The sequence below is a fragment of the Osmerus eperlanus genome, chromosome 18 (assembly GCF_963692335.1).
Source record: "Osmerus eperlanus chromosome 18, fOsmEpe2.1, whole genome shotgun sequence".
Taxonomy (NCBI): Eukaryota; Metazoa; Chordata; class Actinopteri; order Osmeriformes; family Osmeridae; genus Osmerus; species Osmerus eperlanus.
Window position 1 is genome coordinate 9,548,900 of NC_085035.1, and position 25,817 is coordinate 9,574,716.

Genomic DNA, 25,817 nt, shown 5'->3' on the forward strand with positions numbered 1-25,817 from the left:
TTGCATTTTCTCCAATTGTCTGTTAATATTGCTCATTATTCTTATTTGTATATATATTTTATTGCTCATTTGTCACGGCCACAGCCATGCCCCCCCCAGTTTCAGTTTTTTGTCCTGCCCTAGTGTTTCCCTGTCATTGTCTTCACCTGTCTCGTTAGCGTCATTGTGTCCACCTGTGTGTCGTTTGGGTGTGTATTTAGGTTCCTGTTTTGTGTCCAGTCTTTGTCTTGTCCTTACCATACCTGTCCGTGTGAGTACCCTGTCCGTGTGAGTACCCTATCTGTTCCCGTTTTTGAGAAAAAAACCCTTGTTTCTGCCATGCCTGCTGACTCCCCTGCATTTGGGTCCAACCCCACCTCACGCCGTGACAGAAGGACAAGACCACAAATGGACCCAGCAGAGAGTTCCCCGAACCCTTTCCTAGGGACCCGACTTGCTTTTGGTGGACCCCGAAGCCTGCAGTGGAGGGCCCGCCCCAAGTCCTGGTTCCTACCCCGGCTCCAGCCCCAGCCTGAACCCCGACTCCAGCCTCGGTCCTGCCCTGGGCCCCTGCCTCGATCCTGCCCTGTGCCCCTGCCTCATCCTGAGGTTGTGCCGCCCTGCGCCCGGACGAACAAGGTTGTGCCGCCCAGCACCCAGAGCACCGAGGCTGTTCCTGCCGGGGAGTCTCGGCCGCCTGCCGCCGGTACCCAGCCCCGTTCCTGCCCTGTACTCCAGCCTCGGTCCTGCCCTGGGCCCCTGCCTCGATCCTGCCTTGTGCCCCTGCCTCATTCTGAGGTTGTGCCGCCCTGCGCCCGGACGAACAAGGTTGTGCCACCCAGCACCCAGAGCACCGAGGCTGTTCCTGCCGGGGGGTCTCGGCCGCCTGCCGCCGGTACCCGGCCTCGGTCCTGCCCTGTACCCCAGCCTCGTTCCTGCCCTGTGCCCCAGCCTCGGTCCTGCCCTGTGCCCCAGCCTCGGTCCTGCCCTGTGCCCCTGCCTCGGTCCTGCCCTGTGCCCCAGCCTCGGTCCTGCCCTGTGCCCCTGCCTCGTTCTTGCCCTGTGCCCCTGCCTCGGTCCTGCCCTGTACCCCAGCCTCGGTCCTGCCCTGTACCCCAGCCTCGGTCCTGCCCTGTGCCCCAGCCTCGTTCCTGCCCTGTGCCCCAGCCTCGTTCCTGCCCTGTGCCCCAGCCTCGGTCCTGCCCTGTACCCCAGCCTCGGTCCTGCCCTGTGACCCAGCCTCGGTCCTGCCCTGTGCCCCTGCCACCGCCTCCTCCGCCAGAGGACGTCTGGCCACCTCCTCCGCCTGAAGACTGCTGGCCGCCTCCTCCTCCGCCCGAGGACTCCTGGCCGCCTCCTCCTCCGCCCGAGGACTTCTGGCCGCCCCCTCCTCCTCCGCCCGAGGACTCCTGGCCCCCTCCTCCTCCGCCCGAGGACTCCTGGCCGCAGCCTGCCACCGTGCCCGCGCTCCCAGGCGCCCCCTCGTCCGCGCTCCCAGGCACCCCCTCGTCCGCGCTCCCAGGCGCCCCCTCGTCCGCGCTCCCAGGCGCCCCCTCGTCCGCGCTCCCAGGCGCCCCCTCGTCCGCGCTCCCAGGCGCCCCCTAGTCCGTGCTCCCAGGCGCCTCCTGTGCCCGTCCCCTGTGCCCGTCCTGCCCACGGGTGGTTCCCTGGACCTGCTCCGGCCGCCGGCCTTCTGCCCTGCCTCCGGGTCGACCCCCGGACCTGCCCCGACCCTCTGCCCAGCCTCCGGGCCGGTCCCCGGACCTGCGTCGGCCCTCTGCCCAGCCTCCGGGCCGGTCCCCGGACCTGCCCCGACCCTCTGCCCTGCCTCCGGGTCGACCCCCGGACCTGCCCCGGCCCTCTGCCCTGCCTCCGGGCCGACCCCCGGACCTGCTCCGGCCTTGTGTGACGTCCCTTGAGAGGGGGGTACTGTCACGGCCACAGCCGTGCCCCCCCAGTTTCAGTTTTTTGTCCTGCCCTAGTGTTTCCCTGTCATTGTCTTCACCTGTCTCGTTAGCGTCATTGTGTCCACCTGTGTGTCGTTTGGGTGTGTATTTAGGTTCCTGTTTTGTGTCCAGTCTTTGTCTTGTCCTTACCATACCTGTCCGTGTGAGTACCCTATCTGTTCCTGTTTTTGAGAAATAAAACCCTTGTTTCTGCCATGCCTGCTGACTCATTATTCTTTTTTTTATTTATTTTTTTTTATATATATTTTATATTTAAATTGTTGTATTCTTAGATTGTTTAGTGTTTTGCACCTCCCTGCCACAGTAAATTCCGTGTTTGTATAACATGCATGGCGAATAAACCGAATTCAGATTCTGATATGGCTTGGTTATTGCTTACCTGGGGCCTGTTGCACAAAACTAGGATAAGGGATTAAGCCAGGATATCTTGGTGATCCTGGCTCAATTGATCCGTAATCCGGTTGCACTAAAGATGGATAGGGGGCAGGAGGATATGTTATGGTATAAATTACCATGGAGATTTATTCTGTGGAGCTAGCCTGCTCCAGACCAGGCTAAATTCCAGGATCTATTTAATCTCATCCCTAATGTCAGTCAGCAGTCACCACAAATGGAAACCAATAGTTATTTCACTGCTCACTATACATTGTTATCACATATAACTAGACCCACTGTCATTATTTAAACGTTTGTGATCATTAATTTCAATGATTTTGGATAAAAAAATGATTTTTAGATGATGTTGCTATCATTAGATAATTTACAGTTTCCCATAGACTATAAGGCTATATATAAAATGATAGAATATTAGGGCCACAGAGGGGAAAAAAACACAAGTCATAATATTGTAACCAGTTGTTTTAAAGGAGGACAGTTGTTAAAATGACAGATGTGGGGCATTTCGTGAAATTGTACTTCAGTATGGTTTCATAAACAAAGACATGCTGATGTGCCAGAATATTAAGTATCACATTGTCATAAGTATCAAAACTGTAAAAACAATATGTAGCTTTTCTGCAGAAAGAACCAGCCTCATAAATTTATGACTTTATCCTTTTTCTTCAGTGTGGCCCTAGTACTCTGTCATATAAACAAATACACATTCCATATGAATATAAAAACACAATGTGTAACATTATGTTCCTTTATTGAATAAGGACAAAACAAAGCAGGTAAACCATCAGCTCCTTTCGAAACTGAAGTCACAGTGACTCTACAAGATGGAAAGCACAGAATCCAAGCATATTATACAAAATGATACATACACATTCAAAGGTCTGTATATAACACACCCTGCATGTCTGCACACTAAAATAAATGCAGGACAAATCCATACACATCAACTGAACAGACAAATGAATGGATGCAGTAGCCTCCCTGCAGCCTTGTATTACACACAGTATACCGCACAAACATCATAAGAGGCCAAATTCGTAAAAAAACGAACCCAAAAAAACCCAAATTCCTCTGCCACCGCAGGACATATTTAACCAAAATTGAAAGCACACATACTAACTAAAATAATTCAACACATATTGGTCCCTCAGCAGCCGACCACTGTCGTCATCAGGGAAGATTGCCGGATTGTCCCAGTCCATGGCTGGTGGCACTCTGGGGGCCCTCTCCTTCCTCAGGCAGGCCACATTGTGGAGGACAGCACAAGCCACAGTAATATCACATGCCCTAACAGGGCTGACCCTTAATTTGTGAAGGCAGTGAAAGCGTGCCTTCAGGAGGCCAAAGGTCATTTCAACTCTGGCCCTGGTCCTGGCATGGGCATGGTTGTAGGCCTGCTGTGCTTCCTGGGGGTCTGTGAAAGGTGTCAGGAGAAAAGGCTGGCAGCCATACCCCCTGTCTCCCAGCAACACACCAGAGAATTCACCTGTCAACACAAAATCTCATCATTACTACCTCATAAACACAGTGATATTCTTGACACAGCCATGATGGTTATAAATAGGGGTTGTGTGGCTTACCTTGTGATAGGCACTGATAGATTTCAGAGGCCCGAAAGATTCTGGAGTCATGGACTGAGCCAGGCCATTTTGCCACAACATTGCTGATCACACAGTCAGCATTGCAGACCATCTGAAATCATAAGATGAGGAATATTACACCAATCAATGCACATCACTGGCAATGCAGAGTGTTCGTCAATGGACAATATCAAAAAGTTATGTTCACCTGAACATTAATGCTGTGAAAGGATTTCCTATTCACAAAATCGGCCTCATGGGCACCTGAGGGGGCTTTTATCCTTATGTGTGTGCAGTCCACTGCACCAATGACATTGGGGAAACCTGTCACACAAAGTAATGAGTATCCTACTATGTGTTAACAGTTGTCCTGTAATTTGTAGATCCTCTTACCTGCAATCCTATAGAACTCCTCTTTGATGTCACAGAGTCTTCTGTGGCCAGGGAAGGAGATGAAGACATCTGCTAATGCTTTGATAGCCAGACACACACTCCTTATTGTGCGGCAAATTGTGGCCTTGTTCAGCTGTTCTGCATCCCCCACTGAGTACAGGAAGGCTCCACTAGCAAAAAAGCGCAAGGCCACACAAACCATTTGCTCCACACTCAGTGCATGGCTCCGTGCAGTGCGGTGCTTAATCCTGGGACCCAGTAGTCTGCATAGATACCTGATGCCATCTGCAGAAAACCTGTATCTTTCATATAGATGGTCATCAGGGAAGGCCAGTGGGTCCAACCGGTCCCTGAAGACCCTTTCTCGCCTGAAGGCTCTCCTCAGCACAAGTGCTTCTTCATCCACCACATCTCGCACGAATGGGCATGCCATTGTCAGAGCAGAAAGGAACACACAATTTTGGGCCTTCATATAGGCTAGTGGCCACACCTGGTGCTGGGGGGGTGGGCAAAAGAGGGCGATGCCTTATAACGATGACTTGGTTGTACTGATTGCTGGGAAAAAAAAAAAACCTTAGAAAGATGCCACCGTCCTGTGTGCTCACAATAAGAGCTCATATGTCATGGCTCACTTGACTTTACGAGAATATACCTAATTTTTATTTTCAGCTGTGTCATCTTCTTGGAGCTGGGGGAGGAAAGAAAAATAATGATTAATACATTTGTGTTACAGTTAGCATACAGTGTACATTGAAGGCATATCTCACCTCCCTCTCAAGTTTTTTTATTTCAAGGTCCAGTTTCCTAATTGTCCTCTTTTTTATTTCGGACTCCAGTGCAAGATTTTCCATCTTTTTCTTCTTGTACTGAATGTCTATGTCTGCCAGTTCTATTTGGCGCCGGAGGTGGTTGCCATACAACTTTCTGATAGCTTGTGAGCTCTGTGAACACAATACAATTAGCGCAGCTGGAATTTGGCAGGATGTGGTGTCCTTTTATTAATACGCACTATGTTGCCAGGCTGGTTTTCCCACTGTATAGCATCTGGGTCCTGTAAAAGAAATTAGATTTTTTGATTTTGATGAGGACTCCTCACCATTGTAGAGTAAATAGTACTTTCACAGTCTTAACATGATACCTCATGCCTTCTGGAATCCAGAGAGATGGTCTCCTCCTCATCATCGTCTCCATCATGTGCTGTTGCTGCTGCACTGGGGCCTTCACCCTATCACATTTAATCGGATTCATATTGAAGCTAGTAGACAAGACATGCCAGGCCTACAGTATGCCTTTGATGGAGTACTCACTGGATCAGCATCGTCTGGTGCTTGTGCTTGTGGCTCTAACAGGAACACAGTGCTGCCAGACACTGCAAGGCAATAGGTAAACCAAAGTCAGACAGTCCAAATTGATTCAATATGAATGTGGTTGTATCCCATGTAGAGATGGAAGGACATACCTTGAATGAAGCGGGTGGCATCTTGGGAGGAACCTATGCTCGTCTCTTTCCCCCCAGGGATCCCCTCTAAGACGGGCCTGCCTTTATTTAGCTCCAAGGCCATGTCCTCTGCTGGGGTAAGGTCAGCCTTTGGTGACCCACCACCCGTGCCTTGTCTGTGGGTATTCTTTTTCACTGCTAAAACAGTACAGACAATGTGTGAGCAGGCACCTTCTGGGTACAATATATGCTTGTGCTTTGTTAAATATTAGTCAGGGACCATACCATTCTGCAGAATGTTCTTGTATTTGATTTTGACCTGCTGCCATGTCCGTTTTGGCCCGTTCATGTTTAATCTACACACACACACACACACATTTAATGGAGTCACACTGCAAAAAATTACTTGGTATTTTTGTCTTGTTTTCAGTAAAAATATCAAAAACTTTATCATAGCTTTATACAGTGTGATGGAGTTACTTTACACAATTTCACTCATATCTGCAGTGCATTTCAATAAAAAATTTAACCGTTTCATAATTACAGTACAACTGCATTTTTGGAGATGTGAATTAAATATTTGAATTGTAATTGTGATGTTTCAGCGGAGCGGTGAGTGTGTAATTGTGCACTACTTACGCATTCAGGCATTCAATACTTTGCCACGCTTTTTCTCTTTGCTTTATCACTGTGGCGGTGTTGCCTTTCTTCTTAATTATATCTTTTACCTCCTCGTATGCCTCCATGAGGATTTGTGCTTCCGACGGGGAAAAGTACGCGGCTCTAGTTGCCATGGTAAATCAGTTAATCTGTGATCTGTGGCGGGGTCTATTTGAGTGAGCCGTGAGCGCGCACCTATCCAGGATTGGTTTCACCTGGCTTAATGAATCCGTGTCTGCTCATCCTGGCTTGGTCTTTGTGCAACCAATTAAGCCTGGACGCACATGTTTTGGCTTCATTGAGCTCAGCTGAGTCATTTATCCCGGATGTCTTAATTCTACTTTTGTGCAACAGGCCCCTGGGCCCCGTTCGTCGTAAGGGTTGAAGCTAAGTTAATCAATTGTCCCTGTAGCCCGTTAACATTAGCGAGATGAGTGAGAACAGCAAAAATCGGTTCGTCAACGGCTGATCCGCATCCAAATCATGTGGTTAATTTCAATCAGGCTAAACTTATCAGGGAAATTGCACGTGCACGTCCTACTTCAAAAGGCAGGAAAGGTCGATAACCAAAACCGTGATTTTCTAACGGTATGATGGCGGAAAAGACGAAAGAGAGAGCGGTGATAGGCTATCTCGCCATCCGAGCAAACTATTATAATGAGTCTCTACGAAGACAATAAGCATATTATCATGGCTAAGTCAAACACCGCCACCGCTGCCAGAGCAAGACAAGCAGCTTGGCAAAAAATTGCCGATAAGCTAAATGCGAAAGTTTTGGGGAAATTTATAAGCTCATCTTAAGTGCTCGATTACCCCAATCAATCAGATCACATTTCTTTAAATGTGCCTGCTGGCAGTAGGCTTAATGGAAATTAATAATCGAATGAGATCTTATAGCGAAAATAATGATCTCAACTCTTTCAGAATAAGTAGGCTAGATAAAAACAAGGCCAAAGAGTATCTAATTGATACGAATTCATTGACACTTATGAGGATATATGTAGGCTACTGCGCTTATATCATGTACTATAAATGTGTATATGCATGTAGGCCTATGTGTAAATCCCTCTTTGATTTAATTGTCAAATGCATGAAAGTTGCTTTTGTGTATATAGTTGATAAATTCCTTGATGATAATGTTTTTACTTACTATTGTTGTTAAGGATTTAACATGGGGCCAAATACAACTCCCTGCCTGGGATTTTGTATTTAGACCAATATTGACACTCTTCACATAATGTCGGAACCACTTTCAAAGATGATGTTAAATAATGCTAAGTGAAGGTTACATATAAAGACAGTTAAATGTTGAGTTGTCGAGCATTGATAATTTATGACTTGTATGTATATTTTAATTGTAATTGTTGAAAAAGATGTTTAAAATAGAGTTTAAAAAGAAAACTAAATTTCCCAGATCGCTGCCAACAAGTTTGAACAATAATAGGCACCATATTTGTAGTCCGGTTTGTTCACTTTGGTTGTAGCGCAGATTATATAAAGTTATTAAATATGAAATAAATTTTAAAACTTGTACAAATCACACCACGTGTTTATTATACCCAAAATGTGAATTTATCATTTATGAGTTATAGAGCCTACCTACCTGCTATAACCTTTATGATATCAAGGCGAGCATAAGACGTCATCGTTCCGTACTCACACAAGAAGCGTTGTTGGAGTAGCCCGCTATTAGATACAGTGAACCTTCAATGACTAATGGATCCTCATCATGGTACTTTTAGAGCAATAGTGTCAATAGGGAGTACCATTTAAAATGGCCTTGTATGTAAATGAGACCTTTTTCAAATTACATATGTAGCATAAATTATATAAGCTATACATTAAATCGTATAAATTCAATGACAAAAATCAGTGGCAGCTGGTGACTCTTAGGGAAACTTTGGGAGGACAGGAGAAAAAGCACCAGCTACGTACAGTAGTTTTACTTAAAGTTGAAGTTAGCTCTTATGTTCACAAGATACTAGATGGAAAGACACTAATCACTGCGGGACACTAATCACTAGATGTAAATGACTTTTACACAACATCTGATTTAAATGAGGAAAAATAAGATAAAGAGTTCATTTCTTCATACACTTTTATTTATTTATTATTTTTTAATTCAAAATTGTTTGCAAAAACAGTGTTCAAAATTACATGTTCATTTACGTAGAACAGGTATTTACGTCAGATTAAACAAATCGTTCTTTTTTTAAGACAGCAGTAACACTTCAATGAATTAATAATATATACAAGGGGATATACAACACAATATAACAAATAAAAAAGAACTAAAATAAAATATGAGTCTAACATCACTATAGGAAAGCATAATCATATAATTTCTCAAGTTATTCTGTGTTACCATAGATTTTACCTAAAATATGAGAAGTTTTAATAGCTTTTTTATTTTTTTAATTTAGAAATAGTCATAGTTTTACAACGTACATATTCTCATATTCATTTTTTTGTGTATTATTGTGTGTCCGCTTCCTCGTCTGAGGTGTCATCAAGGACAATGGTGTCAGTTCCCTGGCCCAAGACTCCTTGCTGGTACATTGTCCTGGCATGCTTTTGCTGGAGCAGGAGATTGTGGCATTTTGTCTTTAGGACACAGAGAAGGCCCCCGCGACGCTCCTCTGACATGTCCAGGTCACTACCTAAATATGAAAAACATGCAAATCAGGACCAAGACAAAAACAAATTAAAATCCTTATCCAAACCGTAATCATGTCTACACTCAAAATGTAAGGCTACTGACTCATTTTTGATGCGGTTTGACAGATCGTTGAAGGCTCCTGTAGCTTCCCTCAAAGACTCCCAGTGTTGCTTGACCTCCCTCACAAGGATCTGCTCCTCCTCCCTCAGTCTGGACAGCATCATGATGCAGTCAAAGACTGCCTTCTTAGTTGAAAAACCTGTATTGCATGCAGTTAATGAGGATCATCCACTAAAGTCACATAAAACATTAGTATGTTTGTCAGTGTAGTTGAAAGATATTTACTGGTGTCAGGGCATTCCCATGGCCAGCGGTAGTTGTCAACCATGAGCAATTCATCCGTGGAAGGAAGGTGGTAGGTTGACTGTGTGACTGAGTTAAAAGCCTCAATGGCAGCTTCCAATGCAGCCGCAGATTTCCCCCTGGATTTTGTGGCGTCTCGTTGCTTTCTAAGCAATTAAAATTATACCAGGTTGTATAATGGTGCATACAAATGCATAAATACATTGTGTGCATTTATTTAGCTGACCTGTTTGGCGGTAGAGCTGGTGTTTCCTTTGCTTTATGCTTAGATAAAGATCCACTATCTTGCTCTGAAGACCAGTGTTGTCTTCTGTACTTGTTGCTATTTAAAACAAATACAATTTCTTGTTACACATATTTCTGTGTAGTGTTTTTGCTTTTTTTAAATACACTGTACATTAGTTATTTGTGCTTCCTTATAATAGAAGATGGATAATCAGATCAGTGCTAGTTTTCTGATTAGATAAGAGGTGCTGTAATAATGTGTTACCTGCTGCCAACTGCTGTACATCACTGACCCACTGCTGTACACTGTCCTGGGCATGGAGCTCTGCCTGTAAGCGTGCCAGGCTCTCACTTTCCTCCTTGATCCTCTTTGCTGTCTAAATAACAACAATGGATGTCTACCAATTAGCTTGTTTATTTTGAAGATAAAAAACATAAGAGGTAAATATTTGGATTATTATAGATTGATTATTATACATACCTATTATACGTAGGTAGAGAAATCACAAAAATACCTTGATGTATCTTTGGGTCAAATATTTTGCCATATTTTTGGATTTGCGTTTATTCCATGCAACAGCAAGGACAGTGAGCATGTCCGATCGTGCTAGTAATAAACAACAAATTACAGTATATGAGCAATATTGTCATTATGAACTGTAAATTCTAAGTATTCAATAATAATAACAACAATACAATAATTGTAGCCTATCAATAAATCTTACCTGCTTTGGACATATACTTTGTGCAAATTGCAGCCCTGGACAAAAAGGAGTTGACCTGCTCTACTTCTTCCCCAATTGTCAGGCCTGCTCCCTCCTGGTTTCTTCCAGACCACTGCAACTGCACAGTACACAAAAGCTGGACAATAAAATTGCATGTGCACAACTGAATATCAAAAAGGCACATCTAATTCTAGATTTGCATTACCTCACATGTCCAGTCATGTGCTTTGGCATGCATAACGGACAGCAGTGGGCGCATGTTCAGCAGGGGCCTCAGCTCTGGACACTTAGCAACCACTTTCTTCATGTATGGCCAGTACTTGCAGAAGAAAGTAACATTTTGCTGAGAGAGGGTGCTTTGCAGGTACAGAGGGTAGGAAAATATTTCCCCTCTGAACATATTGAGGGCCTTGAGAAGTCCTCCATGTCGACACACTGCTATCTCAAGGCCCTCTTCGTCGATCTTTGAGGCCGACTTCTGGGCTGACTCCTTGGCCGCTTTCCACTTTGAGGAGTCACAAACCCCTTTACCTGGTACCTAGAAGACGTGACATTTATATCAGTTCATCAAGTCAGAAAATGACAACACGGAAAATTGTCAGGCAGTATAATTAAAATCTGACCGTTAGGGGGGGATTACATGTTTTGTTTTTTCATGCACATGTCCCACGAAGGAGGATACATGCTCATCTTCCTCAATGAACATGCCATCAAAGTAACCTTTCTCTAGCCTAAGTTTAATAGAGAAAAAAGGCATGTCATGGAAAACATAACGTAATGTATAGTAAACAACAAAAATAAACCAAATATAAATAACAATCAGTGCATACCCTGGAGCATTAGAAAATCGGTACAGCTTCCGATTACCATCCACTGAGATGGCATGCATGGACGGACAGCAAGCTGGACATTTAAAGGGCTGGACCCCACACAAGCTCTCAACCTCGTGCTGGGCAAAGGTCCACTCCAGGAATGATTTCTGGAATGTGTCTCCACATATTTTACCGCTCTTAAAAGAAATAAAAAAGTAAACCACTTGAAAGAAATACACAGTTGCAGTTCAACATTAAACAGATTAATTTACAAAGGTATACAATCATGTCAAAGCAACTGTTTATGTACCACCTACTTACCCTGCCATAGGTCATGGTTCGTTGATCAAGCATCCCTAGGAATGCTTGACATGAGACTCCTGGAGCCAAAAGCTTTAAGTCCAAGAAAGACCTGAAGAGCCCAGCCTCGTACATGGTCTCAAAATGTACAGAGGCTGGCCAGTACCCAGACATGAGGAGATCACTCCATATCTGGAAGGGTGAGGTTGTAACGTCCTAATGGAAGAGTTAGAAAAGCTGTTAAGTATGCAGCATATACCATATACCATAGACAAGCCTTAAGGAACAACAAGTTGCTTGAAAACAACCACTTTACCATTCATTCCTATCAGAATAATGGACTTGCCACTGATCAACCGGCATGAACTTGCTGGACAAGTGCAAATGCTCTGGGGCAAAAGTACCGGGAGAAGTCGGACTACAAATAGAACACAATTATCAGTTGCTTTTTACATCCATAAACAACTAATATTTACAGTATGACCTGTTACATCAGAAAATGTTCACTCACACACTTGCAAAGTATGACACACATTAGACCCATACCCTGCTCAGAAAAATGATAGGCCTCTGAATCCCTCTTGACTGCCGTGGTTGGACTCAATGGCTTGTAAAACCCACAAACCATGGAGTCCCTGTTGTGGAGAGGTAGATGATGGTGAACATCTCCATCACATTTGGTGCAGAGATACTGCCTAGGTAGACACCTCGTCTCGTCTCTGCACCTCACCACAGCCTCATCAGTTTGGCAGATGCAGTCCTTTACATGCTCAGCTGCCAATAGATTGCCAACCATGGCCTCCCTCGCCATCTGCCATCTCATGGCTCATAGCCTGCCTTTTTTGCCAGGTCATGGCTGAAGATAATTCTTCTGGCTCATAATTTAAAATATGCCCCAGTTCTTCAATGAGTGACGCTTCATTTAAGGAAAAAACAAGATTAAGATCACAGATATTGTTTTCAATATTCCATAGAACAACTAATGCTGGCTGATAACCAGGATCTCATTTATAGCAATTATTTGTGTGAAGAATTGCATGCGGCAGAGGGGAGCAAATACACACAGATCCACACACACAGTAAACTTGGGCACAACAACACACAGTCCACAGCCAGCCTGTTTAAGTATAGTTGGTAGTTACCGGTCTCTGTTTGAAAAATAAAGTCTTCCTGAAAGGTGGCCACACTGGTGTCGTAGACTGGAAACAAAATACAATGACATGAGTACAGTAGGTCCATTTAGTCAATCTATGAACAATGAGTAGATGTTTTACATCAGGTTCTAATACTATAGTGGTACATCCAAAATAGACTACTGCATAAGATTGATTGACTGCTAACCACATGTGTTTTTAATTTGTAAAAATGTATGTGTTTTAGGGCTGTGTCTTAAAACACATGGAACTTTACACAAAATGTTAATGCCCAAATGACCACCTCACCAGGATTCAAGGCCTGCCTTTCATTCCCAGGAGATTTTGTGGTTCCTTTCCGTTGAGGCCTTCCCACATTTTCACTACTGTCCCTTTCCCTCCATTGGACAGTCGTGGGACATGGTTTGGCCTTTTTAACAGGCGGGATTTGGTTTTGTTCCTAAAATGATAATAGACTTGATTTAGGTTATGACACACTAACGTTGGTACATATACATGTACTAGAATGTATGGTGAGTGTGTTTATGTGTTGGGGAGTACAATTTTTCAATCTCACCAACCCTAAATATATAATGACTGTTTAAAGACGCATTCAGTTTACCTGTATCTGGTCAAGAAACATCCCCAAGAAGAAGTGCTGCTTCTAGCGAGCTATTGGACATTCTAGGTGAAGAAATGAAAATGTACAATATGACAAATGTACATGTCTGATATATCTGGGATCTTTACAATACAGATTTTATGTATCTAATTGGGTGTGCTTTGCCTTCGGCAAAGGCACAACCTTTGTTCTCTCACATATATATTATTGGGTGTGCTCAAGCCTTCGGCGAGAGCACAACCTTTGTTCTCTCACATATATATTTATTATTATTTATTATTGGTTATTTTCGCCCCCCTAAGGATCAGTCAATATTTGGACTACATACACAACGGCGGTGTCAAAAGGTTCGTCTTGGTAGCGATTGCGTTGGTTGTATTTTTATTTACGTTCCGTTGCATGGTTTAAGTAGAAATTGCGTTTTGTGGTGAAAAGTGAAGCTAACGGTGGCTAATTTGCTAGCCACAGTCACTGACGTTACTAACGTCACTAACGTCACGAAAACACGCGTGACTACCTGTAGCAGAACATTCGTTTCACATCTGTTAACTTGGGGGATAGCTAGGCTAACTATAGCTTTACTGCAAGGCAGCTGCAGGAACGCCACAAGCAAAGAGGCCAGGGTGATAACTATTTACTCATTTTACTTTGTGATGTGAAACACAATTATGAAATGTAATGTACAATATTAGCTGATATTATTAAGGAAGTAGGCCCACATCTACTTTTGGAAACGGTAGTCTACTATTTCACTGAAGCATTAGCATCATGACATTAGCCTCTGTTGCCCGGGCAACACATACTACAGTGGTCTATGATGCATCTGTTTTCAATCTTTAAAATAAACATTCCTCACAAATACATTTTCGTTGTAGGATTTATTATGACATTACATTACAAGTAAACGATTTGTGGGTGAAATGATCATTACCTGTGGTTTCAAACCAGTGTTGCTCACTGCAACGCTGTAGCCTACGCGAGACTACAAAAACATCTAGGTTACTGTACACAGCTGTAGGAAGTCAAACGGCGACAGAACATGTTCGGCACTCCCCTTACTTAAATCAAAAGTCTATCTAACTACTAACCTGAACTTCATTGCCACAGCCTAAACGTTGTCAATCTGTTCATGAAAATAATTAATTTCAGCCTAAACCGTACAACGGAACGTTAAATCCAATTCAACCAACGCAATCGCTACCAAGACGAACACAGCAGTAGTCTACTAGTACTGTACCGTAGTAGAACAATTTACCGGGGCAGCTTCTCCACACAGGGCTATATTGCATTTTGCGTTGTTAATGACAATGATCGCTACCAGTGAGCTTTTTATGAATGAGCGATTTTCCACTAAATAAATGTCAAGCTTATTTACGTTTTGGGGGGCATATTTTCAGTTAGCAGATGGGACTGTCTGAATCGCGATTCCATCTTCTACTGCCGGGTAACGTCGTAGAATAATCTTCAAAGGGGGTTCTTTATTAATGAATGAATGCAATGAGTAGGCTACATGCCTGAAAATATCACGAGAAGGGAAAAACTTAAAATGACGTTTAAGTCATAGAGATTAGGTCCATTTTTACACCGGTCTGCCAAATTTATTCGTTTTGATTCAACGATGAGGCTGCCTCTTGCAGGGGAAATGAGAAGACATCTATTTCATTCTACACTTCACTCGTATTTTCAGTTGTAAATGAGCAGCAAAAAAAATGCTTTTAAATCTATTTAATCTTTATAAATAATAAGTATGCATTTTCATATAAAATATACAGAAATCAGTTGTAAAAATGTCATTCAAAAACGGATCCCTGTGCAACCGACGCAAGCAAGCACACCCTACAATTTCCCCAGAAATTGTACCCTCTAGTTATTTTTATTTTATTTTTTTGCCCCCCTAAAACTCAGTCAATATTTGGCCTACATAGACAACGTAGGTGTCAAAAGTTTCGTCTTGGTAGCGATTGAGTTGCTTCTATTGGAATTTACGTTCCGTTGCATGGTTTAGGCTCAAGTTAAGTTTTTGTGGCGAAAAGTGAAGCTAACGGTGGCTAATTTGCTAGCCACAGTCACTGACGTTACTAACGTCACTACGTCACGAAAACACGCGTGACTACCTTTGGCAGAACATTCGTTTCGCATCTGTTAACTTGGGGGATAGCTAGGCTAACTATAGCTTTACTGCAAGGCAGCTGCAGAAACGCCACAAGCAAAGAGGCCAGGGTGATAACTATTTACTCATTTTACTTTGTGATATGACACACAATTGTGATGTGTAATGTACAGTATAAGCTGATATTATTAAGGAAGTACATCTACTTTCGGAAACAGTAGTCTACTATTTCACTGAAGTATTAGCATCATGACATTAGCCTGTGTTGCCCGGGCAACACATACTACAGTGGTCTATGATGTAGCGTTATCTGTTTTCAATCGTTAAAATAAACATTCCTCACATATACATTTTTGTTGTAGGATTTATTCTGACATTAGTAAACGATTTGTTGGTGAAATTACCATTACCTGTGGTTTCAAACCAGTGTAGCTCACTGCAACGCTGTAGCTTACATTTACATTGTCATTTAGCAGACGCTCTTATCCAGAGCGACTTACAGCAAGTACAGGGACATTCCCCCGAGGCAAGTAGGGTGAAGTGCCTTGCCCAAGGACACAACATCAGTTGGCATGACCGGGAATCGAACTGGCAACCTTTGGATTACTAGCCCGATTCCCTCACCGCTCAGCTATCTGACTCGCTTACGCGAGACACACTACAAAAACATCTACACTACACAGCTGTTTAGGAAGTCAAACGGCAACAGAACATGTTCGGCACTCCCCTTACTTAAATCAAAAGTCTATCTAACTACTAACCTGAACTTCATTGCCACAGCCTAAACGTTGTCAATCTGTTCATGAAAATAATTAATTTCAGCTTAAACCGTACAACGGAACGTTAAATCCAATTCAACCAACGCAATCGCTACCAAGACGAACACAGCAGTAGTCTAGTACTGTACCGTAGTAGTACAATTTACCGGGGCAGCTTCTCCACACAGGGCTATATCGCATTTTGCGTTGTTACTGATGTAATGAATATTGGTTCGTTCGTGGAGCAGGAAATTACTGCCAAATATGTCAGGCTGAAAGAACACCACTACAAACGAGTAACAATATAACAAGGTCTTTATTGCGTCATTGGGTTCTCTAAAAACTCATAAGCTGAGGTGAAATACTCAAGGGCACAACACAGGCTACACCGGCATTCAAGGAAGTTGGCTCTCCCCGGACCACACTCCACCCTCCCCAATCCTGTGAAAGCACGGCACTCTCAACGCTGGGTCAAACCCCCAATAGACACTCCAACTTCACTGCACTCTCAAAGCTGGGCCAACCCCCCAGTAGACACCCCAACGTCACTGCACTTTCGAAGCTGGGCCAAACCCCCAGTAGACACCCCAACGTCACTGCACTCTGGCACTCACTCGAACGCACACCTACGCTACGTCACCCGTGTATAGAGGAGCCCAACTATCCCCCTTTGGACGGTGCCCTGCTCCTCGCACCCTGTTCTCTCCCACCGCCAGGTAATTTAATAAAGCTAATTAAAAAGGACAAGACAACAGACGATGATAGGGTACTTAGCCGCCGCTTGGCGAGACCCTCCCCCGGGGTCTGAGCTTGGGCCCGCCGTACACTTTCCGGACTGGATGTTGGCTGGACGGGTTGTTGCTTAAGTCGACAATCAATTACAGAGCACTCTCCTACTTTCCCCGCCCTATCGCTGCTAAAGGAGGCAGATATTCCTCCCCTCCTGCCACAGGAACACTAACCCCTCTCGCTCGCTGACTTCGTCGCCGGCAGTCCTTATAACTGCGAACGCTCACCACCCGCCTCCCAAAGTGCTCACGCTCCGACTAGCCTTCCTCTGTCTCCGCCAGTCCCCCTTTTAACCACTCCTCTATACCCCCTATAATCAGCCACACCTGCAGCCACTAATTACATGAGCCCGCAGCTCATTTCCATTACACTGACAATGATCGCTACCAGTGAGCTTTTTATGAATGAGCGATTTTCCACTAAATAAATGTCAAGCTTATTTACGTTTTGGGAGGGCATATTTTCAGTTAGCAGATGGTACTGTTTGAATCGCTATTCCATCTTCTACTGCCGGGTAACGTCGTAGAATAATCTTCAAAGGGGGTTCTTTATTAATGAATGAATGCAATGAGTAGGCTAAATTCCTGAAAATATCATGAGAAGGGAAAAACTTAAAATGACGTTTAAGTCATATAGATTAGGTCAATTTTTACACCGGTCTGCCAAATTTATTCGTTTTGATTCAACGATGAGGCTGCCTCTTGCAGGGGAAATGAGAAGACATCTATTTCATTCTACACTTCACTCGTATTTTCAGTTGTAAATGAGCAGCAAAAAAAAATGCTTTTAAATCGATGTAATCTTTATAAATAATAAGTATGCATTTTTATATAAAATATACAGAAATATCAGTTGTAAAAATGACATTCAAAAACGGACCCCTGTGCAACCGACGCAAGCAAGCACACCCTACAATTTCCCCAGAAATTGTACCCTCTCTAGTTGGATTTGAGTTTGGAGAAGTCTGATTTTAGTTAACTGATGACATACATTAATCTATCTATAAAGCAAGCTTGTATTCTATTACCTCATTGGTTACAACCTAGGTTGTGGATATTAAGGGGTGAAGGCCCTCCCGTTTCTACATCCTCGCCACTATCATCCTTACCAATAAATTCATGCAAATCGAGATTAGACTACTTGGGTGGTACCCACTAATGCAGTTTGAACAAAAAGAAAAATGGAGGAGGCCTAAGGAAAGCATATTTAATTATTCAACTATCAAGGCATTTATCTCGGAGACATATCAACTGGGCAGAAAACGCTTTCAACCAGTTCATACGCTCTCACGTCACACCTTGTATTTCTCACGCTGAGAAGTAGGCATAGAGGTAGGCTATATTAGGTTAACCCTGCATGTCCACTACTGTGGAGCGGGCGGTGCGTCGTTGACGCTCGCGTAGGCCATTTCATTGGTTTCATTGAAAATGAATTGGAAGCCGACGCCGACGCGCCGGCTCCCGCTAGGCGTATCACATTAATTATGGTCTAGAGATACAGGCTAGTTGGTGCGGTAGCAGGCGTGCAGGTGATGTAGGCCGACAAGCTGCGTCAACGCCCGGTGTCGCCCGGTGTCCACTACAGCGGAGCGGGCGGCGCGTTGGCGTCCGCTTCCAATTCATTTTCAATGAAACCGGTCGTTGAGGCTCGCGTATAAACAGCATCTACGACCGGTTTCATTGAAAATGAATTGGAAGCCGACGCCGCCCGCTCCCGCTAGGCCTATCAAATTAATGGACGACAGGCATACGGTTGCCGAGTTGATACTTAAGCTATACAGTTAAATGCCACCTATAGCCAATCAAAAATACCAGCAACCTATATGGTTAAACACCTACCTCAGGATAATGGTTTGATCTTCGTTTGATCTTCGTAAAAGCCGAGTCTGGATGATGAAGTGTATCGTGAATCTTCGTAATATCCGGGTCTGGATGATGACGCATAATGGATCGTGAATCTCTGTAGAATCCGAGTCTGGATGATGACGTTTAATGGATAAAGAGTTGATGAAGTTCTGTGTGTGATATAGACGCATTTTCTGCCGATAGAAATGAATGGGAGGAATTTGCGTATTGACTGCACGCAAAACAGGGATTTGGCATATATATGGCACGCGAAATAGAAGTGTAGGCCTAAACCCGTGTCTATATATATATATACGCCAAATCCCTATTTTGCGTGCAGTTTATACGCAAAATCTTCCCATTCATGTCTATCAACAGAAAATGCGTCTATATTACACGCAGAACTTCATAAATTCTTATAATTTTACGTCATCATCCAGAGTCGGATTTGACTAGGATCACTAATCGATATTGACGTGTGTGGTGAATATTGAGATCATAGTTGTCTAGAGTTAAACAGAGTTAAATCAGAAAACATTTAAAAACATCTCCACAGCCCACTCTTCCATAGCTGGCAAGAACCTGGCCTGTATAGACAGCTTTTATTGCTTGTGTGTGTTATAGCCTATAGGCTATTTTTTCTTATTTATATGTAGGCCTACAAGAATGCTGCTTGGTGTTGGTGGCAAATAAAAATTACTGTTTGTTATGTAAAGGTGTTTGAGGTGAAAATTCCCCCACAAAAACGTTGAAAAAATACATTTGGAAGCTTCGATAACGTGAATCTCTGTACAATCCGAGTCTGGATGATGACGTTTAATGGATAAAGAGTTGAAGTTCTGCGTGTGATATGCATTTTCTGCCGATAGAAACGAATGGGAGGAATTCGCGTATAAACTGCACGCAAATCTTCCCATTCATGTCTATCAACAGAAAGGGCGTCGATATTAGACGCAGAACTTCATAAACGCTTATCATTTTACGTCATCACCCAGATTCGGATTTTACTACTTGATATTGTCGTGTGGTAGCCTAAATATTGAGATGATAGTTGTCTCGAGTTAAACAGAGTTAAATCAGAAAACATTGTTTTAAATCTCCACAGCCCACCCTTCCATAGCTGGCAAAAACCTGTAGGCTACAGCTTATCTTTTTTCTTATTTATATTTGCAAGAATGCTGCTTGGTGTTGGTGTCCCAAAAAAAATTACTGTTTGTTATTTGTAGGTGTTTGAGGTGAAAATTCCCCCACAAAAACGATAACGTGAATCTCCGCAAAATCAGAGTCTGGATGATGACGTATAATGGATAAAGAGTTGATGAAGTTCTGCGTGTGATATAGACGCATTTTCTGCCGATAGAAATGAATGGGAGGAATTTGCGTATAAACTGCACGCAAAACAGCTATTTGGCGTATATATGGCACGCAAAATAGATGTGTAAACCCGCGTCATAGATACGCAGAAGTATGAGACTGGGTTGGCTGTGCAGGCACACATGATTAGTTTCTCCTCCACCTTGAACCTGAAACCTAGATTCTAGGTTAGAAATGTTGCCAATGACCAATGGTTGCTACGTTACAAGAAACAAGTAACCAATCCGATTGGCCAACACTCTTCACTGTTCCACTGTCCTTCCACAAGTACTTTCCAGCTCTGAAAAGAGTTCCAGCAACTACATTTCTGCTAATTTTTCTATTTTCTCTACTTATTTAGCATCTTTAGGTGACTTCATTTTATAAGGATTGAAAAATAATTCTAAATATGAACAGAATTCATCTCCCATCTCCTTCTTAAAACCTTCAACTTTTTCTGCTAGGACTTATAACTTTTTTTCAGCCATTTAATCAATTCTGCCTTTTTTTCCAGCAAGTTCAAGTCATTCCAGTGTTGTCCTTTTACCTTCAAATTCGTTCAACCCAGACTTCAGCAACTGGTTTTCAGCTCATCTTTCTGAATTTTTCCCCTTTTTGTTTAGCATTTTTCTTCTTCTTTTCTTCTGTTTTCTGCCTTCATCTTGCTCCAGGTCCTTTCAAAAATACTTTTCACAGCAGTACCTTCCAACTGCCAGTACTTTTGCATTTTTCTTCTCTTTTCTGTACTTATCTTGCTGCAGGTCCTTTCTAACATACATTTCAGGCCTTTTGAAACTCCAGCAAATAATTTTCTGCAAAATGTTCACATTTTTGGTGGCCAAGCCGCAAAGCGGCGAAGCCACCTTAAGTGTCTCTACGTATTCTTCTTCTTATTATTATTATTATTGGATGTGCTCACGCATTCGGCGAGCAAAACCATTGTTCTCTCACATATATATTATTTATTGGGTCTGCTTTGCCTTCGGCAAGGGCACAACCTTTGTTTTCATATTATTAGTGTGTTTGCTGCAAGCAAAAACACTATTGTTATTCTGCATACTTATTATTTTTAGTGTGTTTGCTGCAAGCAAAAACACTATTGTTATTCTGCATACTTATTATTATTATGTATTTTTTTTACATAAAAAAAAAAAAATCCTCCCACTTTTTTCCGTCGCCTACTCCTTTCACACCGTTTAAGCTAGAAACACTGTTCAAACTTCATTTGATAAAGTCTGAACTGCTCTAGTATGCTATTACTTTTCTCATTGATAACTTTTAAAGTTTTTAAGGTATTAAAGTTTAAAGTGCTAAAAAAAAGAATGGGTTTCAATGGTTCAGAATGTTCAAGTCAAATTCAATTGTGACGTCATGCACTGACAGAACTGTTTCTCACCGCGTCAATTTTTGACACTGTTTAACACTTTCCTGCCTGAATATGCAGACTTTTTCAAATAATATACCTGAACTGTTTATACCATTTGACCATTGAAGACAAGATTTAGGGCTTTCTAATGATGTAAATATTTATATGATCATGTTAGGCAAATCATCCTTTATCAAGACGATTTCTGTCATGGAAATTTGGAATACAGTTATAATATGTGTGTTTCATATATGAGGAATGTGTTTTAATGGAAGTCTAAAGTTGCCTAAGAAGAGTCAACTCCATTTGGTAGAGATGACATTTGCAGTTTATGACACCTGGGGAGGAGGAGACAGCTGGTCTGGAGACAATGTGGATTCAACTGTATTGTTATTGTGATCTGAGGGAGCAGTTTAACTGATCAAGCTGCTCTGACCCTTCCTGTTGCATTGGGTGGGGTTAATCAAATACTTGTTTGAAGTTGCCCACACAAAGGACAGTTGACCATTTGACTGGTGAACTCCTGTGGTTTTACTATCTACTGGTTTGGGGAGAGATGCCACATCTAAGAACTGTGGTATAAAGTCAAACTGTCACTGAGCAGTGCTGACCAATCACAGAGTTCAGAGGAACCATCTGATTTAAAGTTTATATAAGGCAGGGTTTTGGGGTTGTTCTTCATCACTCTGGCGAACGACCTGTGGCTAGCACCTCCTTCGTTATGACTGATCACAAAGTACTTTGTTAATTCATGATCTGTATAAGCAAAATAAATGTATTGTAACCGCCATCTCTTGACTATTCAAATCTACACAGTGCCGCTAGAATTTTTCCTTTACAATTTCACAGAGCCATTCTGACAAATCTTCTCTGTTTGCATTACTTTTTTAGAAAACCTAATTTTTAACCACTTTCACTACAAGATAGAGGATATGTTAGAGCGTATGAAATGTGCGTACTTTTGTCGTGAATTCAGAACAGCAGACAGATTTAAGACAGAATATTTTGTTTAAAAGTTATGACCACTGAAGTGATGAGTGGGATAACGCATTTCCAAGCTAGCGCGATGGCTCTCCATAACTAAAAACGGTTCTACTTTTTTCCAAAATTGACCAAATTGGCCAAACAAGGTATGTACATTGATCTTAAAGTGTACATAATCTAGCTAGATTAATTTTCTTTAAGAAAGTTTCACAGAAATCTGCAAAAATCGAGCCTCAACACTGTCATATCCGACTGTCACGAACAGCCAAACCGGGGTCACGAAAGGTTTACTGCAGCTGGCGTTACTACGAACAAAAGCTTCGTAACTGAAAAGTTTTTACTTTTAGTTGACGATATTGAAGACAGACATTAAGAAACTTGTCTTTACTCTAAATATCTTCTCCGTTTTCAATTTGAAGCAGTAAATCGAACAATAGGAATTCTCCCACGACATCCGCTTTGACAAATATGTTTTCTCAGTCCACCATACATTAGACAAGCTAATTTTCGAGCACTTTCAATACAAGATACAGGCCATGTTAGAGTTGATATATATACATAATTGTGTGGGCAATGTAGAACAGCAGACAGATTTGAAATATGATCTTTTGTTTTAAAGTTATGGCCATTCTAGTGACGAGTGCTTACAACGCTAGCTACGACTGTCATCATACAGTACTGTAGCTGCCATAGAACTGCGAAACTGGCTAGTATTTACTTTTTATCGGCAATATTGACAACAGAGGTTAAGGAACTTGTCTTTAACCTTTTAAGGAGTGAGTTCTAAATATTACCGACGCTTCCACCAGAGTGAGTTATTTTTCCAAAACGGAAGCTAGCTAGTTTTAGTTAGCTTCCGTTACCTAGCAACCCAGCATAATACTCGTAGCAATGCTACTACCTGCTAGTGTTACTTGTTAGCCTCCTAATTGTACATTTTGAAGCCATACTATAGCGTTTTTCATATAGTTTTTGTCTATCGGAAAATAGTCGGTTGGAATGTTCAGAATCACATGTGTGACGGTACTCTGTGGGGCCCGCTTTCGAACGATCACATATGTGTGACGCTACTCCTTAACGGGTTAATCAAAAGATCGTCTCCGTTTTCAATTTGAAGCAGTATCTAGCTTACTGTAGGAAATCTCCCATTGCATCCTCTCTCTAGCTTCTTCGGCTAAAGATGGACGACAATGACGATGCATGCATTATTCACGCCTACGGTGTTAATACAGTCTGTAAAAATACCACTTTGACACACTTGCAAGAAATGATCCGCTGGCTAGATGTAGCATGATCTTATTTACCACCCACAATACTTCTGCTTTTTTTGCAGCAGCATTCTGAGTTAGAGTAGCTAGCTTTTCCAGTTGCACAACATAATGTGACGAGATTGAATTTAAAAAACTCACCAGGGACAACGACAACATCGGCAACCCTGCACTATGGATTATTATTTTGATGTCATCTTTAAATTAAGTGTCTGAACAGGACTGGTTGTGCAGGCACACATGATTAGTTTCTCCATCTTGAACCTAAAACCTAGATTCTAGGTTAGAAATGTTGACAATGACCAACAGTTGCTACGTTACAAGAAACAAGGAACCAATCCGATTGGCCAACGCTCTTCACTGTTCCACTGTTCAAACTTTTTTCAGTTTCTACATCTTTCAATTATTAATACTTTTCAGAATGGGTTTTATTCGCCAAGAAACATCACACAGACAAGAAATTTACTGTGGCAGGAAGGTGCACACATTAAACATATAAGAATCTTAAATAAGAAGTGTACAAGTCTAACTAATACTAAGGGTTTAAAAATGTAAAAGGTTTAGAATGAAATAAAATATAAAATGGCTCTAACATAACGCTTTAACATTTATGAAATTAAATAAGATACCCTTTTCATCACTCTTTTTTCCCCTTTTTCAACCGTGAGAAAATATTGCAATGCATAACTAGAGAGGGTACAATTTCTGGGGAAATTGTAGGGTGTGCTTGCTTGCGTCGGTTGTACAAGGATTTTAATGCCATTTTTACAACTGATATTCCTGTATATTTTATATAAAAATGCATAGGGCCTACTTATTATGTATAAATATTACATAGATTTAAAAGCATCTTTTTTTTTGCTGCTCATTTACAACTGAAAATACGAGTTAAGTGTAGAATGAAATAGATGTCTTCTCATTTCCCCTGCAAGAGGCAGCCTCATCGTTGAATCAAAACGAATACATTTGGCAGACCGGTGTAAAAATGGACCTAATCTCTATGACTTAAACGTCATTTTAAGTTTTTCCCTTCTCATGATATTTTCAGGCATTTAGCCTACTCATTGCATTCATTCATTAATAAAGAACCCCCTTTGAAGATTATTCTACGACGTTACCCGGCAGTAGAAGATGGAATCACGATTCAAACAGTACCATGTGCTAACTGAAAATATGCCCCCCAAAACGTAAATAAGCTTGACATTTATTTAGTGGAAAATCGCTCATTCATAAAAAGCTCACTGGTAGCGATCATTGTCAGTAACAACGCAAAATGCGATATAGCCCTGTGTGGAGAAGCTGCCCCGGTAAATTGTACTATTACGGTACAGTACTAGACCACTGCTGTGTTCGTCTTGGTAGCGATTGCGTTGGTTGAATTGGATTTAACTTTCCGTTGTACGGTTTAAGATTAAATTAATTATTTTCATGAACAGATTGACAACGTTTAGGCTGTGGCAATGAAGTTCAGGTTAGTAGTTAGACTTTTGATGTAAGTAAGGGGAGTGCCGAACATGTTCTGTCGCCGTTTGACTTCCTAAACAGCTGTGTACTGTAGTGTAGATGTTTTTGTAGTGTGTCTCGCGTAAGCTACAGCGTTGCAGTGAGCTACACTGGTTTGAAACCACAGGTAATGGTCATTTCACCAACAAATCGTTTACTAATGTCAGAATGTCAGTTCTCCTGATCTGGAATCATTTTTTATTAACTGTAGATCTTTTTACTCGCCACAAGAGTTTGCATCATTCATTCTGGTCGGCGTCTACATGCCTCCGCAGGCTAGCGTCAACGAGGCTCAACGTGTGCTCGCCAGGGTGTGGAGCATGACAATCCGGATTCCTTGGTTATTGTGCTAGGCGACTTTAACAAAGGCAATCTCACTCAAGAACTCCCAAAATATAGACAATTCATCAAATGCCCTACCAGAGAAGGAAACACCTTGGATCACTGCTACTCTACAATCAGCAAAGCATACCATGCGGCCCCCCGAGCAGCACTGGGTCACTCTGACCACGCCATGGTCTACCTGATTCCTGCATACAGGCAGAAGCTAAAGCGCTGTAAGCCTGCTGTGAGGACATCAAAACAGTGGA

The 25,817-nt window shown here is 42.4% G+C and overlaps 2 protein-coding genes and 1 long non-coding RNA gene across 3 annotated transcripts; all 3 read right to left on the reverse strand.

The window, feature by feature from the left end:
- Positions 1–3,076: 3,076 nt before the first annotated feature.
- On the reverse strand, positions 3,077–5,649 carry LOC134038863 (putative nuclease HARBI1). Its single transcript, XM_062484490.1, has 9 exons — positions 5,623–5,649; positions 5,454–5,540; positions 5,325–5,366; positions 5,083–5,256; positions 4,968–5,003; positions 4,316–4,870; positions 4,131–4,246; positions 3,923–4,034; positions 3,077–3,828 (listed from the first exon to the last, which is right to left on the reverse strand). Exons 6-9 carry the CDS (start codon positions 4,785–4,787, stop codon positions 3,458–3,460), a joined length of 1,071 nt encoding a protein of 356 aa, XP_062340474.1. The 5' UTR covers positions 4,788–4,870; positions 4,968–5,003; positions 5,083–5,256; positions 5,325–5,366; positions 5,454–5,540; positions 5,623–5,649; the 3' UTR covers positions 3,077–3,457.
- Positions 5,650–8,910: 3,261 nt separating this feature from the next.
- Positions 8,911–11,678, reverse strand: LOC134038726 (uncharacterized). The gene is made up of 9 exons (XM_062484269.1): positions 11,519–11,678; positions 11,216–11,394; positions 11,026–11,116; positions 10,591–10,923; positions 10,386–10,503; positions 10,176–10,267; positions 9,926–10,037; positions 9,418–9,757; positions 8,911–9,331 (listed from the first exon to the last, which is right to left on the reverse strand). The coding sequence occupies exons 1-8, from the start codon at positions 11,669–11,671 to the stop codon at positions 9,582–9,584; spliced, it is 1,254 nt and encodes a 417-aa protein (XP_062340253.1). The 5' UTR covers positions 11,672–11,678; the 3' UTR covers positions 8,911–9,331; positions 9,418–9,581.
- A 1-nt stretch (position 11,679) lies between these two features.
- LOC134038727 (uncharacterized) lies at positions 11,680–12,197 on the reverse strand. Its single transcript, XR_009932679.1, has 3 exons — positions 12,044–12,197; positions 11,814–11,915; positions 11,680–11,713 (listed from the first exon to the last, which is right to left on the reverse strand). It is a non-coding gene; the product is annotated as an uncharacterized LOC134038727 (long non-coding RNA).
- Positions 12,198–25,817: the final 13,620 nt, after the last annotated feature.

Excerpts from the sequence above, each read along its gene's own strand:
- LOC134038863 (XM_062484490.1), bottom strand. The coding sequence starts at position 4,787 with ATGAAGGCCCAAAATTGTGTGTTCCTTTCTGCTCTGACAATGGCATGC. Across the intron at positions 4,247-4,315 it reads GGAGTTCTATAGGATTGCAG|GTTTCCCCAATGTCATTGGT; the intron begins GTAAGAGGATCT and ends TTTGTGTGACAG. Across the intron at positions 3,829-3,922 it reads CTATCAGTGCCTATCACAAG|GTGAATTCTCTGGTGTGTTG; the intron begins GTAAGCCACACA and ends TTGTGTTGACAG.
- LOC134038726 (XM_062484269.1), bottom strand. The coding sequence starts at position 11,671 with ATGTCTGGGTACTGGCCAGCCTCTGTACATTTTGAGACCATGTACGAG. Across the intron at positions 10,924-11,025 it reads TGCATGAAAAAACAAAACAT|GTACCAGGTAAAGGGGTTTG; the intron begins GTAATCCCCCCC and ends CACGTCTTCTAG. Across the intron at positions 10,504-10,590 it reads CACATGACTGGACATGTGAG|TTGCAGTGGTCTGGAAGAAA; the intron begins GTAATGCAAATC and ends TGTACTGTGCAG.